Here is a 13,826-nt window from a genome sequence, read left to right as displayed (position 1 = left end):
ATACTGCACGCAATAAAGATCAGCCCATAGCGTGTGACAAACAAAGAGAGTGCAGGGAACTAGTTTTTGAAATACCCCTAATTCTGTACTGAAGGTTGGGCCAGTGAATGGCGCATGCTCAGTGCGAGTAGGGAGTGTTGGAGACAGCCAACAGTGCAGGGAAAGGCAAGACGGGTGAAAAGAGAAGCCCGTCTTCCTTTCGAAAACGAAAAACTACGTAAACGGAGCTTCGTTGAATGTCGTCGCTTCACACCCGGCCATGCCAACGACACAGCGATGTATTATTATTGCAATCGGAATAAAATGAGCGCTAGTGCAGCCGGGCCTGGAGTGGAGAGTTGCGGGGCCGGGTGTCCGCATAGCGCCAGCCGCTGCTGCGGGGGAGGAGGCTGCGGTGAGCCCGTAAGCGTTGACGGAAGCTCGGCCGCTGCGGCTACAGCCACCAGCGCTGCCCCAGTGCGGAGCTCAGACAGGGAGAGCAGCGTAGCAGAGGCCCAGGCGTTCCGCGAATGGGACGATGCCACCTCAGTTGTTACGGATCCGGCCCAGATAATGAACGAGGACGGATTTTTTACGAACGGCGCTGCTGATATCACACGGGAGGGAGACGAATGCGCGGAATCGGGGGAATACGGTGGAGGACGCGGGCGTTTTTGTAGACAAAGCGCTGGAGCGGGCGAGGATAACAGCATTAATATTGATCACGAAGGAGCTGGTTTGCGATGTTTCATGAGCGCTACCATACGGAGGGACGAGCGCAGACCGAGCGTGAGACTGCCGCCGGTGCGCACCGCGAGAGCCCGACGAGGACACACGGCGCACGCCGAGACCGAACGCGCGATGATGACGGCCGCTGCAAGGTGTGGTCACGGGAATTCTGACCCCGCGGTCATTAAGCGCCGGGGATGCAGTTTCACCCGAGTTTCCAAGAGGGTGTGTTTCTCGGGCACGTACTGCGGCAGCTCGGTCGCCGCGGCCCGCGTTGGTTCCAATGGTGAAGCTCACGTGAAGGGCTCCGCGAGCACTGCCGAGACTTTCAAGCGCACATCCTTACGTCGCATCCAGTGCGAGAACACCACCGGGGCACAAAAAATGACTTTTGCAGCGTGCCCGCCTGATGAAAATGCCCAGCTGCCCACATCCAGGACGGCGAAGGGGCGCGTCAGACTGTACAGGGTGCGCTCCTTTCTTGCCAGCTCTGCCAACCATAACAACGGGGTCAGCGGAAACGGTGCCCCTCACAATAGCCTTCCACCGCAACCCTCCCCCCAAGCCCCCGAGCCCGAGTATGACCTACGTGACTGCGTAAAAAAGCCCATGTGTGCCCTCTCTATCAGTTCTTCTCAGGCTGTTAGTGGGCCTCCTAACGGGACAGAGCCAGAGCCACAGAAGAGTGACGGTACAGGTGTGAGCATTGATGCTGAGGGGACTGAGGGCCCCAGCACAGAGCAGATAGAGGCAGTGAGGGGTGAAGCCGAACGCAGGCAGGCTGAGCTGGAGGGTCGTACCGAACACCTCTGGAGGCGTCTGCAGGCCGTGCAGGTGAAGCAGGTGGAGAGGCATGTCACACAGCAACTGTGTGGCCTATACAGGAGCAAGGGGTTGAGCTGCCCCAGGAGGCCCAGTGCCGTGTCCAGAAACTCGACTGAGTTGAGCAGGCTGGCACGGAGCTGCAGCGAGATCCTCCGGACTGCTGAGAGTGCTCTGGACTCGGACCACACGGCCAGCAGCTCTGGAGGTGACAGTGACAGTGAGGAAGATGAGGGATTGGAGAGCGGGGGTCGTCGCTTTAGACCCCTGTCAATCAAATCAATGTAAGCCTTCCACATTATGCTTAGCACCAGGTTAATATCTCTTAACCCTGAGCTAAGGAATGTTTTAATTTTGAAAGGAGCCAGCAGTGCTTCATTATGATATGCCAAAGATAAAAAAGAAAAGAAAAACAAAAGCCCAGGGTGATGGAACAAAATAGCCAGGGTTAAAGGGATAGTACGTCCACCCAGAAATTAAAATGCTGTCATCATTTACTCACCCTCATGTGTATTCTAAACCTGTAACAGTTTGGTTCCCATTGACTTCCAGTGGGTTTTTCAGTGGGTTTCAATAGGAACCAAAACCGTTTGGTTATCGACATTCCTCAAAGTATCATTTTTTGTGCTCAGAAGAAGAAATTAAGTCATACGGGTTTGGAATGACATGTGGGTGAGTAAATGATGATGGAAATGTGGAATGGGGGGGGGGGGGGGGGGGGGGTAGACTATCCCTGTAAAAATGACCCTTTTCTATCTATTTCAAACACTCTGCCTTCTTGTATACATGCATGCACACCTACACATATGTACAAAAAGCTTCAAGATGAGTCATTGCATGTTGATGTTGCTTTTGAATCACCACTGTACTGTACAATATAAATGCTGTACTGGCAGTTGATTCATGGCCGCCACGTTAAAAGGCTACAAAGCACTTTTTCTCTGGGCTGTCGAGAATAAAATGGGTCAGAAGATGGTTCATTCTCAATTCAGCAAGAGCTTTTTTGCATTCCTGTAGCTCAAACAGTAGAGCATGCCGCTTGAAACGCCAAGGTCATGGCTTCGATCATATGAACTGATAAAACATAGGCTACCTTAACTGTTAAATAAAGTTTGTTTACTGGCATTTATGGTTCCATGAAGAACCTTAACCATGGACCTTACCATTGCACAGAGTTCTTTTTAGATAAAAAGGTTCTTCTGATTATTAAATGTTCTTCACAATAAGGAGAAAAATAGTTAGTGTAGTTAGTAAGTCATTTTGGATAAAAGCATCTGGCAGATAAGTAAATTTAATATGTAAATGTTTTATACACATTACATCGAATATTATGCATATACTCCCATTAATTTTCTCCTCTTTCAGTGTCACTGGCAAAGAATGGCAGTGGGCGGAGAGGAGGGCGTGGCTTGGCAGCAGGTGGGTGTGGCTTCAGACTCAAGTATCAGAGCTGGAGTATCGGATCCGTGCGCTGACGGAGCTTTACACACATCTACGACAGGGAAAGGTATTCTGGGTATTCATGTGTGTTTTTGGGTGATTGTGTTTTGTTTGAATCACTCAAAAAAATAAGCTGTTGAATGAACTTAATTAAATTAAGGAAAACTTTTCCACAAAATTGAATTACATTTTTCCAACAAAATCTAATTACTTTGAAATGATTTGTTGTAATCTTGTTGTATGAACTTAAAATCATTTAGTCAAGACTATAAAAAAAAAATATTTCCTTAAGTTTTGCCATTCCTAATAGAGAAATTGTTTTCCTGACTAGATAAAATCGCCAACATTATATCTAACTTGACTCTACAGTTACTTCCAATGAAAGTGAAATACTTGTTCAGTTAAATTAAACCCCTTTTTACATAGTAACAATAAATATTACTTATGTAGGTACAAGTGTGAGATTTTAATGCATATTGTATACTGAGTGCCCACAACACAGTCACCACTCTTCTGCATAATGGTAACCACACAATTCAAAAACTTTACAGAAAGTCCTCTAAGTTTCTAATATAACTGAACATTAAACACAAACATTAACTAACAACATCTTACTGAAAACATAAAATAACACTTTAATCCCTAAATTTACCCTCCTAATGCAAAGCATGCTGGGAACTACAGATCCACTGCCCAGCTAATTGTCAATGATTCATGTAGTTTTCACACAAATGAATTAAGTAAACTTCAGTTTTAAATATATTAGGTTGATTGAACACAATTAAATTAAGTTGTAACAAAATGTTAAAAACCGTGTTACTTTAGCTTATTTTATTGGTGTTCATCTATACTTTTTATGTTTCATCCAGGTGCGGTCCACTTACTCTGTGCCTGACACACCACTCAGAGCATCAAATTCCTCCCCCACATCACACAACAACTGCAAGTCAGTAGACCTTTTAACTTGCATAAAACACACACTGATAGATTTTTGGATTTGACATTTAATGTACCATTGTGCAACCCCCAAGGTTGTCCTCTGCTGGTGATTCTAACAGGAAGTGGCAGTCAGAAGACCCCACCTCCCCGCAAACAGTGCCCTGTCCACCTTCTTCTGCTGCACGGGTTCGACCGTTACTCAGGCAACGGCGACACAGACTCATTCGCCTGGAAGATTGCGCAGCGCTGGGGTCAAAGGTGAAGACAGTCTCAGAGTTGCCCTTCCTACTAGCTTTCTGTTATGCAAAGTAACTCATATTATCGGCTGCTCTCCATTTTATATTATGCATTGAGGATAATAAAACTGAATTCTTGCATTTGTGTGTCCCTCTCAGGCGGTTTCGTTACAGTGTTGGTGTGAACCCCAAACTGTGTGTGTGTTATGTGGTGGTGCTCCTCCTCGCTCCCCATCAGACAAGGAAAAGGGTCTGTGGATGCGTCAGACTTTGCTCGATATGTCCGTTCACCCTGTCCTCTCAATGCCATCAGGTGAGATCCATATATATATATAATATATCTTTTATCTTTTATCTCTTTATTATTATTATTTTATAAGCACAGAACTCAATTTGCATATCATTTATCTAATTTATGCTATCTATATTTAGCTTGTACTTCAACAGTACAAACTGTACAAGATTTTAAATGTCAATTTGATGTCCTTGAAAGTTATCCTCAGATGTGGCTTTCACATTAGTGACCCTTAAAACAAATTAGTTTTATCATTTAATATATATATATATATATATATATATATATATATATATATATATATATATATATATATATTAAATGATATCTGAGATCATGAACTGAGAATTAACTATTCTTCTACAGCATTTATTAATCTTAGTTAATGTTAATTTCAACATTTACTAATACTTAATACTTATTATTAAAATCAAATGTTGTATTTGTTAACATTAGTTAGTACTGTGAAGTAACATGAACAAACATTGAACAGCTGGATTTGTATTAACTAACATTAACAAAGATTAATAAATACTGTAACAAATATATTGCTCATTGTTAGTTAATGTTAATAAATAAGACTTTATTGTTAATATTATTTGCATTATTTTTAATTATTTTATATTATTTTATTTATTAAATAGACAAATTATCCAATCAAGTAGAATCTGTAAATAAGTGGTGCTAGGAATTTTCTCACAACTAATTTTACTTTTATGTAACATTATTCTGCCTTTTTGGAAATACTTTTACCAATCAAGGTGTATTTTAGTGGTTAAGAATAACTGACTTCATAAAAATTAATCACACATGTCTGGTGTGGTTCCATCAAGACAATAACTGAACATGTTCCAGTAGCGTTTGACAACCAAGAAGTGTCTTAATTTTGAACAGCATACCTATTATTTTATTCAAAAGCGGTGAATTTTGGTTTGTTTGATATTTTGTTGTCAAATGCAATGACATGCATATATTTGTAAGTGTGGATTAAGTGTACTTATACTTTTTGGGGCCACTGTGGATGAAATGGCTTCATGCTTTGAATTTCCTCCATTGCAGATTCACCCCTTGCACTGCATTGTGGGATACGCCCGCTGGCCGGGCACCATTCTCATAATTCACTGCAGTGGACAGACATGTCATCAGCGTCCTCTTGGCTGGGGAGGCGGGGCCAGGGACGAGTTGGGAGAGTGAGGAGGCGACTAGTTTGTCCCCGTCCGCCTAATGCACTGCCACCTTTATTTAACACACCTGGTAGGTTAAATATATATTTACACTTATATCAATAAACACACACATACAATGTATAGTACACTACTGTTAAAAGGTTTGGAATCAGTAAGATTTTATATATATATATATATATATATATATATATATATATATATATATTTTAAAATCTTTATTTATATTTATTTATTTATTTATTTATTTATTTATTTATTTATTATATATATATATTATTTATTTATTTATTTATTTATTTATAATTATTATTGGAAGACATTATTACTTAAAATCAGAAAGGATCCATTAAATTGATCAAAAGTAAAGACTTAATGTTTTTTTTATTATTATTTATTATTATTTATTATTATATATTATTACAAATTAATGCTGTTCTTTTAAACTTTGTTCTTCAAAGAATTCTGAAAAAAGTTTCCACAAAAATATTGAGGACAACTGTTTTCAACATTAATTTGATTATAATAAAAATTGTTTCTTGAGCAGTTTTCTGAAGGATCATGTGACACTGAAGACTCAGTTTTGCCATCACAGGAATAAATTACATTTTAAAATATTTTATGATAGAAATCAGTTGGTTTAAATTGTAATAATATTTCACAACATTAGTGCCTTTCCTGTATTATTTGGTCTAATAAATGCAGCCTTGGTGAGGATAAGAGACTTCTTTAAAAATAAAAAAATAAAAAAAAGTCTTACTGTTTTCAAGTTTCAAGTTAACAAAATTGCTTTTGTAGGTGGTTCCGGGTGCAGAAGCCAGAGAGGTGTTATTATTCCAAACTATCTTCATCCACGAGCTCCAGATTTGCCAATCTTGCCGGCAACACCCCCAGCGACAGACACACCTGTTCAGGTAAATCAGGCTGAAAAAGGTCAATTGTCAATAGCTTACTATTCTCTTTGTTAGCTTCTTAAATCTCTCTTGTCCCTCAGCCTTTGCGAAGGAGGAGAGCGGAAAGCTCGTTTGACATCGACAACCTGGTAATGCCTTTGGGCCTGGCTGGACTAGGAGCACGAGTACAGAAATTGCAATACAAGGAAATTATCACCCCAAGGTACAGATAATGCAACCAGAACTCCAAAACCAGCACAGAGAATATGTACTTGCTCGAAAATATTACAACAAGAATTAGTGATTACATCATTTAGCTTTGAGTTGTGGTCCTTCTGTCAGATAGCCATTGTGCAAAGTAGCTTTGGTTTCAAGTCATTTCCAATCAATTATTCAAACACTGTGCCTAGTATCCACTCTTTCCTTGTGTCCCATCTTTCATAAAGTAGTAAAGGTACATTCCAAACTAGATCCAGTAAAGAAAGAAAAGAACTTACTAGCATACTGATATGAGTTTTCAGTGGCTGATACTGATAACATGAGAGGACAGCAGGATAGTATATTGATACCACTAATAGATTTCTGAAAATGGGAAAATGTGGCTGTTATTAGATTTGGTATGTGAGAGAATTAGGAACTGTTGTGTCTGTTAATTGCAGGGTTCGTTTAAAGTACTTGAATTTTACTTTTTGAAATTGAAGTCCTGGAAAACCCTTGAAAACGGCTATATTTAAGAAAAGGTACTTGAAAAGTGCTTGAATTATTGAAAGACAAGTAAAATAAGTGTTTAATTTTATTGATAAAAGAATCTTTTCACACAAAATTAATGCTGCAGCCTGTCTAATATAGAGCCATTTTGCATGGCTATGAGCGTGATTTTTATTGCTCATATAAATATCTACGTATATGATACAGCTTTCATTCTTCAGGTCGATCATATATTCATGGCAATAAATCAGTTTGAATAAGGAAAGCGATATCTTTGTCATCGTATCCTTTCAATGATTAAAGTTTCCACTGTCATTGCATGTGATGCACTTTATTATTTGTACCATTTTGTTTTATTAGTTTATTTTTATTTATTTAATTTTTTTTAGAATTTAAAAGATAATAAGATATTGTTTGATAAGTGAGATCTCAGTCCTTGAAAAACAAAAAAGTAGTGCTTGAAGTCCTTGAAAGTCCTGGAATTTAATTTTACAGTATCTGTACGAACCCTGTAATTGGCCAAGCCAGCAGATTTTTATGGCTGATGTTGATCATCTTAAAATGTTGGCTGATATATTAGTATAGCACTATTGTTAAGTATTTTGGTTTCTGATGAAAAATGTGTAACTATGTCTTGTGTTTAGCTGGAGAGAGCTGGACTCTCTCTCAGGGGTCTCTAAATGCCAGGAGGGGCCACATGCCCTGTCGTTGAATTACAATAACATACAGCACCAGCCCAATGGGGAAGGACTGGACAATGAGGAGGAGGAAGAGGTGTGTATACTTTTCAAGTTTTTTGGAGGGATTTTCTTTACAATCTTTCTCATTTTGTCTCTTGGTTTTCTCGACCATTCAAAGTGATCACTCTATACTTGTTTACAATGTAACTATAGGTGGAGGATCTCTCTGAATCTCTGTTTCTGAGCCGCCATGCAGTGTGTGAGAGCCGAGAGAGGAGTCGCTGGGGGAGTTGGGCTCGCAGACGTCGCCGGGGCAGGTCAGAATCATCTGTGAAAGAAAAGCATATGTGATGGAGAATGCTTAAACTGGTGTCTCTGTCAGAATAATGTTTTTTTAAACGGATCTTTTGTAATGAAATCTTTCAAAATGCTGTTTATTTGGAAAAAATAGTTAGAGCTGGTTTGTCAATTAGTTCACTTTCACCAACATAAAGCCACAGGTCTCATGAGGATGATACAAGTTCAAAAATAAATGCAAAAAAATAAAATTAACATAAACACACAAAAAAAATCAATACTTTTATTCAGCAAGGATGTATTAAATTGATCAGTTAACACTACAGTGAAGACTTTCATAATGTTACAAAAGATTTCTGTTTCAAATGAATGCTGTTCAACTTGCTGTTCAAATGCATCACGGTTTCTACGAACATATTAAGCAGCACGACTGTTTTCAACATTGAGAATAATAAGACATTTTTCTTGAGCAGAAAATTAGCTTAGAATGATTTCTGAAAGATCATGTGACACTGAAGACTGGAGTAATGATGCTGAAAATTCAGCTGTGCCATCACAGAAATAAATTATATTTTAAAATATATTCAAACAGAAAATGACTATTTTAAATTGTAGTAATATTTCACAATATTACTGTTTTTACTGTCTTTTGATCAAATAAGAGACTTTTCAAAACATCTTACTGACCCCAAACTTCTCAATGCTAGTGTATTAGAACTCTAAGTTAAGTTAAAACTACACTGTGTAATTTTTTTAAGTTGATTCTTAGCAAAAAACACTTTTTTCTTTCAAAATGATATGTGCTCATTAATGTGTAATTACTTCTACCAACTAATCAAGTATTCTCGTAAGCGTAGAATCTGCCATTTAGAATACATACGAGCGAGTCGCTCGAATGGCGGCAGCCATGTTGCGCCTCCATCTTGAAAATACATTAGCCAAAGAGGGACATACCTGGAAATTCAAGCTTCGCCTTTCGCGTTTTGACACTCAGTGGCACCGTGACGAATGCGAGGGGGAGATTACTCGCGACTGCCGGCAGATTTGAAATAATACGGCCACCGTAGGAGTTAAAACGCCCTTGGAATGGGAGGGGCTAGAAAGTAATATTCAGTTGGTAGTCATAAACAATTTCACCGCTAGATGGGAGAAAATCCTACACAGTGTAGCTTTAAGTTAAGTTAATAGAATATGTAAATTTGTGTAGTTAGCAAATAACTTGCACATGAACCTTTTCAACATCAAGGATGTAGGTTAAAATTGACATATGTATAAAATATGGTTTGTTGCTGAAGCTTACATCATCATAAGCCATGTACTCTCTCAATTAATATGTGGCCATAAAACTAGTTTTAAAACGGTTTTAGAGTCAAATCAAGTCAAGTCATCTTCATTTATATAGCGCTTTTAACAATGTAGATTGTTCCAAAGCGTCTTTACAGTGATAATAGGAAATTAAAGTAACAGATAGTTTTGGCTTTATAGCAGCTCTAGAATAAAGTTATTGTCCAGCTAAAGTTAGTTTTGATTGATTCACTTCTGTCACAACGATCATTAGTTATTAATTTAGGGGCCGCTAACACAACACCGTTTTAACAGAGAACTCTTAAAGGGACACTTCACCCATTTGCATTAAGCTTTGTATTGTTAAAAACCCAGTCATATATTATAATAAACGTGGATTTTTCATTCATTTTTCCCTGAGATGGGAGAAATAAGGATTTAAGTGTTTTACTTCCTGCTTATTATGACGTAAAAATCATCATTTTGCGTCATAATAAGCAGGTAGTCACATTTCATTGAAAAGTGTAGAGACTACAAACACTAGCTCCTCATTATTCCAGGGGGCGGGACCCGCTCACGCTACAGGCCTATTACAGATCAGTGGGTGGGACTTCACTTTCTGAAACTAAAAGCAATATCCTCCATCTTGTTTGGAAGCTAAGCTAACAGGCACTGTGGAGCCAGCTGTGAAGATATGACAATAGCGGAGGGTAACATTACTCAATATGATGTAGAAGAAGAGGATTTCGGAAGTCTGATGCTCGAATCAGGTGTTTGTGGCTACCTTTACAAGCCGCATAGCGAAGAGCAGCCGAGGCAGAGGACCTGCCTGTCGCGGACGAGAAGCCCAGACTGGCTCGAGCTGGGGGCGGACTGGTGGCGCCGGTGATCTCACTATGCAACTACTAACACAGAGATAGAGTCCGTCTGCTGCAAAGAATTTCAACGATGCCAATTTCTCCTGGACGAAATCTCTGAATCAGACGAGGACACGGACGTTTGTGTTGTGAACCATCCTAGTTTCGCACCGCATCTGACTGAACATCCCGGTAACGTTACCATGCAATAATTCACCACTTCGAAAGAAATACAAATGAGGAGTAATTCACTAATGAGTTCGCCAACTAACTAACGTTAGACATTTTGTGTGAAATGAATTTCAAGCTCCGGTGGTAGCTAGCCTTATAGACGGATGAGTGATTCATATGCTGTTCTGGATTAGTGGGAGTGGCTTGCGCAGCTGTGCAATGTGGTGCATTGTGGGAGTTGTTGTCTTTCATACAAATGCGTCCTGAAGTTACTTTCTTTCTTTCCTCGATCAAGAAGGCACCAAATTCAAAATTTATTTTACATTTCGACTACATATATGACCCACTTTCAATAAAGATCAATGTTCCCATGGGTGAAATGCTCCTTTAAGTTCTCTCTACGCAAACTTTAAAAACGCGAACCTGTGAGAACGCTGATGGCGTGCACATGCGTATTACGAGTTCAGTCTATAGGTATGTGCGTTTGAATATATATGTGCGCAGGCGTGTAGTCCTTCCCTACAAACCAACCCTCAACAAACTACTTGTCTTGTTTTAGATTAAGTATAGCATGTGAAACTGCAGGACGCTGCGGTCACTGCTCGAGATTTCACTCTCTGCTTGACTTCCTCCCTCAGATCTTCTTCCTCCTTCCATGGGGATGGGAAGAGCTCCAGGGGATATGAGCAGACACCTGGCTCTCCAGACTCCAGGCAGAGTCATTTTGCAGAAGGAGACGTCTCGCCACGCAGCCCCTTCTGTACTGGAGTGGAGGATCCCTTCAGCCAGGCTGAGGAAGAACAGCAGGTGTGTGTGTGTGTGTGTGTGTATGGAAGAGGACTTGATGTTCTATTAAACTTCATTATTGCTGTAACCATGGCAATTATTTAGCTGGAAGAACATTCTTTAGTTAAAAAAAAATGTCTGCCGTTTTCTCCATGTATCATAAAATCCTCAAGTCTGCTTTTGCTTTTGTGATTCTTGAAAGATGTATATGTTTAATATTCTTTACATTGTACTAGACTATGAATGCATATAATAAACCCAGGGTTTTGGAAAACCTTCATGAATCATCATCCTCTCTTGCGTTTGCAGGCTGTGCTGCCATGGGAACGCCGGTCGTTCCCCTTGCAGGAGTCGGAACTTCAGTGGCTGCAGGAGGAGGAAGAGGCGGAGCCTGACGAGGACCCGTGCACCGCCAGCGGCCGCAGCCAAAGCACGGACTCAGGCATCTCTGTGGGCAGCCTGGAGCTCTCCCCGAGGACCCCTCAGCCACCTCAGCAGCACTCAGGCACCGAGCGAACCACTCTTCACACGCTGTCCTGCAAACCAGCCACCCCGACGACAGTCTCTACAGCTCAGGATTCTCCCACACTTCCTCTTTCCTTATACTCGTCCTCTCCGTTATCATAGCGCATTATTTGTCCAGCCATTTTTCCTGCTCTAATATGAAAACGAAACCACGACCCTGTCCTCCCCATTTATCTAACCATGAGCACCGTGTGTCCTTACATCCTGTGCCCTTACCCTGAATCCTCTGGAGCCTTACATGAAACCACAGAGCCTATTATTTATAATCTTCCCTCAAACCCTCACTCATTTGCCCAATAACAGCCCAGTTTCCCTATTGAGCATCTCTGGTCCTTCCTCTGCATCATTTCAAGTCTTCTTCACCAGCCTGCCCCCGGTTACAGATGCTGTTTGAACTGACTGCTGTTATCCCCAAAAAGAACAGATGGTGTCTGTTTCTCTGTTGTTTATTCATTTTTTGGACCTGTCTAAAGCTTTTTCTCCTGCTAACTATGTCAGTCTGTCATTTTGCGTTTTAGTTCAATCAGTACATTTCGAGCTCTAACCATTTTTTCCGATCAAGAGGTGACGACAACGTAGGGCGAACCCCATTTGAAAGCTCTTAGTTATTGATCTCCTTATAAAGGCACTACATATTACACTCGTTGTAATCATTTTCTGTGACTTAGTTACTTTATTCATGTGTTGTATTGTATGTATCCCGTGGAGATGTATGCATACTGCCGATGAATCATAGCATTTAAAATCTGTTACATGCTCTCTAGACGTTACCTTTGTCTTTCCTCCTCCTTTGTGAGCTCAACACAAGAAGTATGCTTTTGATTTCCAAATGACGTGTGTGTGTGTGTGTATTACGTTAAAGAAAGAGTGATCAGAGAGTGTGTGTGTGATTTAGACAGGTCTATTGCTGCATTAGGGGGTAGTGTTGGTGAATAAAAACATCATTTTGTAGGAGAATACAACAAAACACAAGAAGATTAAAGTAATTGGACGTTCTATTCAAAACGGACATGATGTTCTCAATGCAGACGTAATAAAAGGAATAAACACATAAATGAGAACTACTTTAGCTTGATGCGTATTTACTTCCTGCCACACAAGAAAAAAAGCATGCTTTGTTAAATCATGTCATAGTCTTATGAGATAAAGCCAAATTATGAGATAAAATGTATGTATAATTGACTTTTTGTCATAATTGAAATGCAGTCATAATTATGGTTAAATTTCGAGTTGTTAGCTTCGACAGTCTCAATTATAATTTAGTATGTTGAAATTTCTACTTTTTCTGAAATAATTTCCAGTTTTTAGATTATAATTAATACTTAGTATCTCATAATTTTGCCTTTTTCATAATTATGACTTTTTATCTCATGATATATCAAAGCATGTTATTTTCTGCTTAACTTGTCCTAAAGATGTATACAGTATTAGTAATAGTAAAAAAAATGATATATCATTGTTTATGGTGCCAACCACTGATTTGCAATGACTGGATTCATTGCGTTCTAAATTGTGAAGTGTTTGCGGGTCCATATTTCTATTCCCTACCGACAGAGGGCTCCACAAGCTCAAAGAGGACCCGCTGTGCAGCCTAAAGTTAATCAAAGGATGTGATTTTAGTAATTTATGTGCAAATTTGTTGTTTTTTCTTCTACAAGGCAAGAGTCTCAACAAAAATGTCTCCAATAGTGATACCATCGGACACTTTTAGATGGTCTCTTTTTGTGTAACACAAAATACAACATTTTAAATAGTATTCATAGTTGGCCATACATTTTTGGCCATATAACAAAAGTGAATGATAAATGGAAGGGGGATAAATCTCAGTTTGTTTGTAATGGGAATGAACCAATGATGTTTTCTAGCTAGTCTCATAACCAAACGTCATGATGTCCACATACTTGCTTTTCAAAGTGAAAAATGACTTATATTTCAGTCTCGCATCCCACAATGGCTTCGGAAATTTTGGAATGTGGTTCAAGTTGAACGGGCCTCTTTTGC

The 13,826-nt window shown here is 39.7% G+C and overlaps 1 protein-coding gene across 1 annotated transcript; it reads left to right on the top strand.

Moving 5' to 3' along the window:
• The first annotated feature begins 99 nt into the window (after positions 1–99).
• LOC311093086 (uncharacterized protein) lies at positions 100–12,889 on the top strand. Its single transcript, XM_084130210.1, has 12 exons — positions 100–1,814; positions 2,896–3,037; positions 3,840–3,916; positions 4,002–4,167; positions 4,305–4,458; positions 5,500–5,694; positions 6,423–6,538; positions 6,619–6,740; positions 7,870–7,999; positions 8,119–8,222; positions 11,153–11,321; positions 11,610–12,889. The coding sequence occupies exons 1-12, from the start codon at positions 115–117 to the stop codon at positions 11,925–11,927; spliced, it is 3,393 nt and encodes a 1,130-aa protein (XP_083986336.1). The 5' UTR covers positions 100–114; the 3' UTR covers positions 11,928–12,889.
• Positions 12,890–13,826: the final 937 nt, after the last annotated feature.

This window comes from Abramis brama (assembly GCF_963993115.1).
Source record: "Abramis brama genome assembly, chromosome: 12".
In the NCBI taxonomy this organism is placed as follows: domain Eukaryota; kingdom Metazoa; phylum Chordata; class Actinopteri; order Cypriniformes; family Leuciscidae; genus Abramis; species Abramis brama.
The sequence above is the reverse complement of the archived record's forward strand: the minus strand, read 5'-3'. Positions and strand labels throughout refer to the sequence as shown.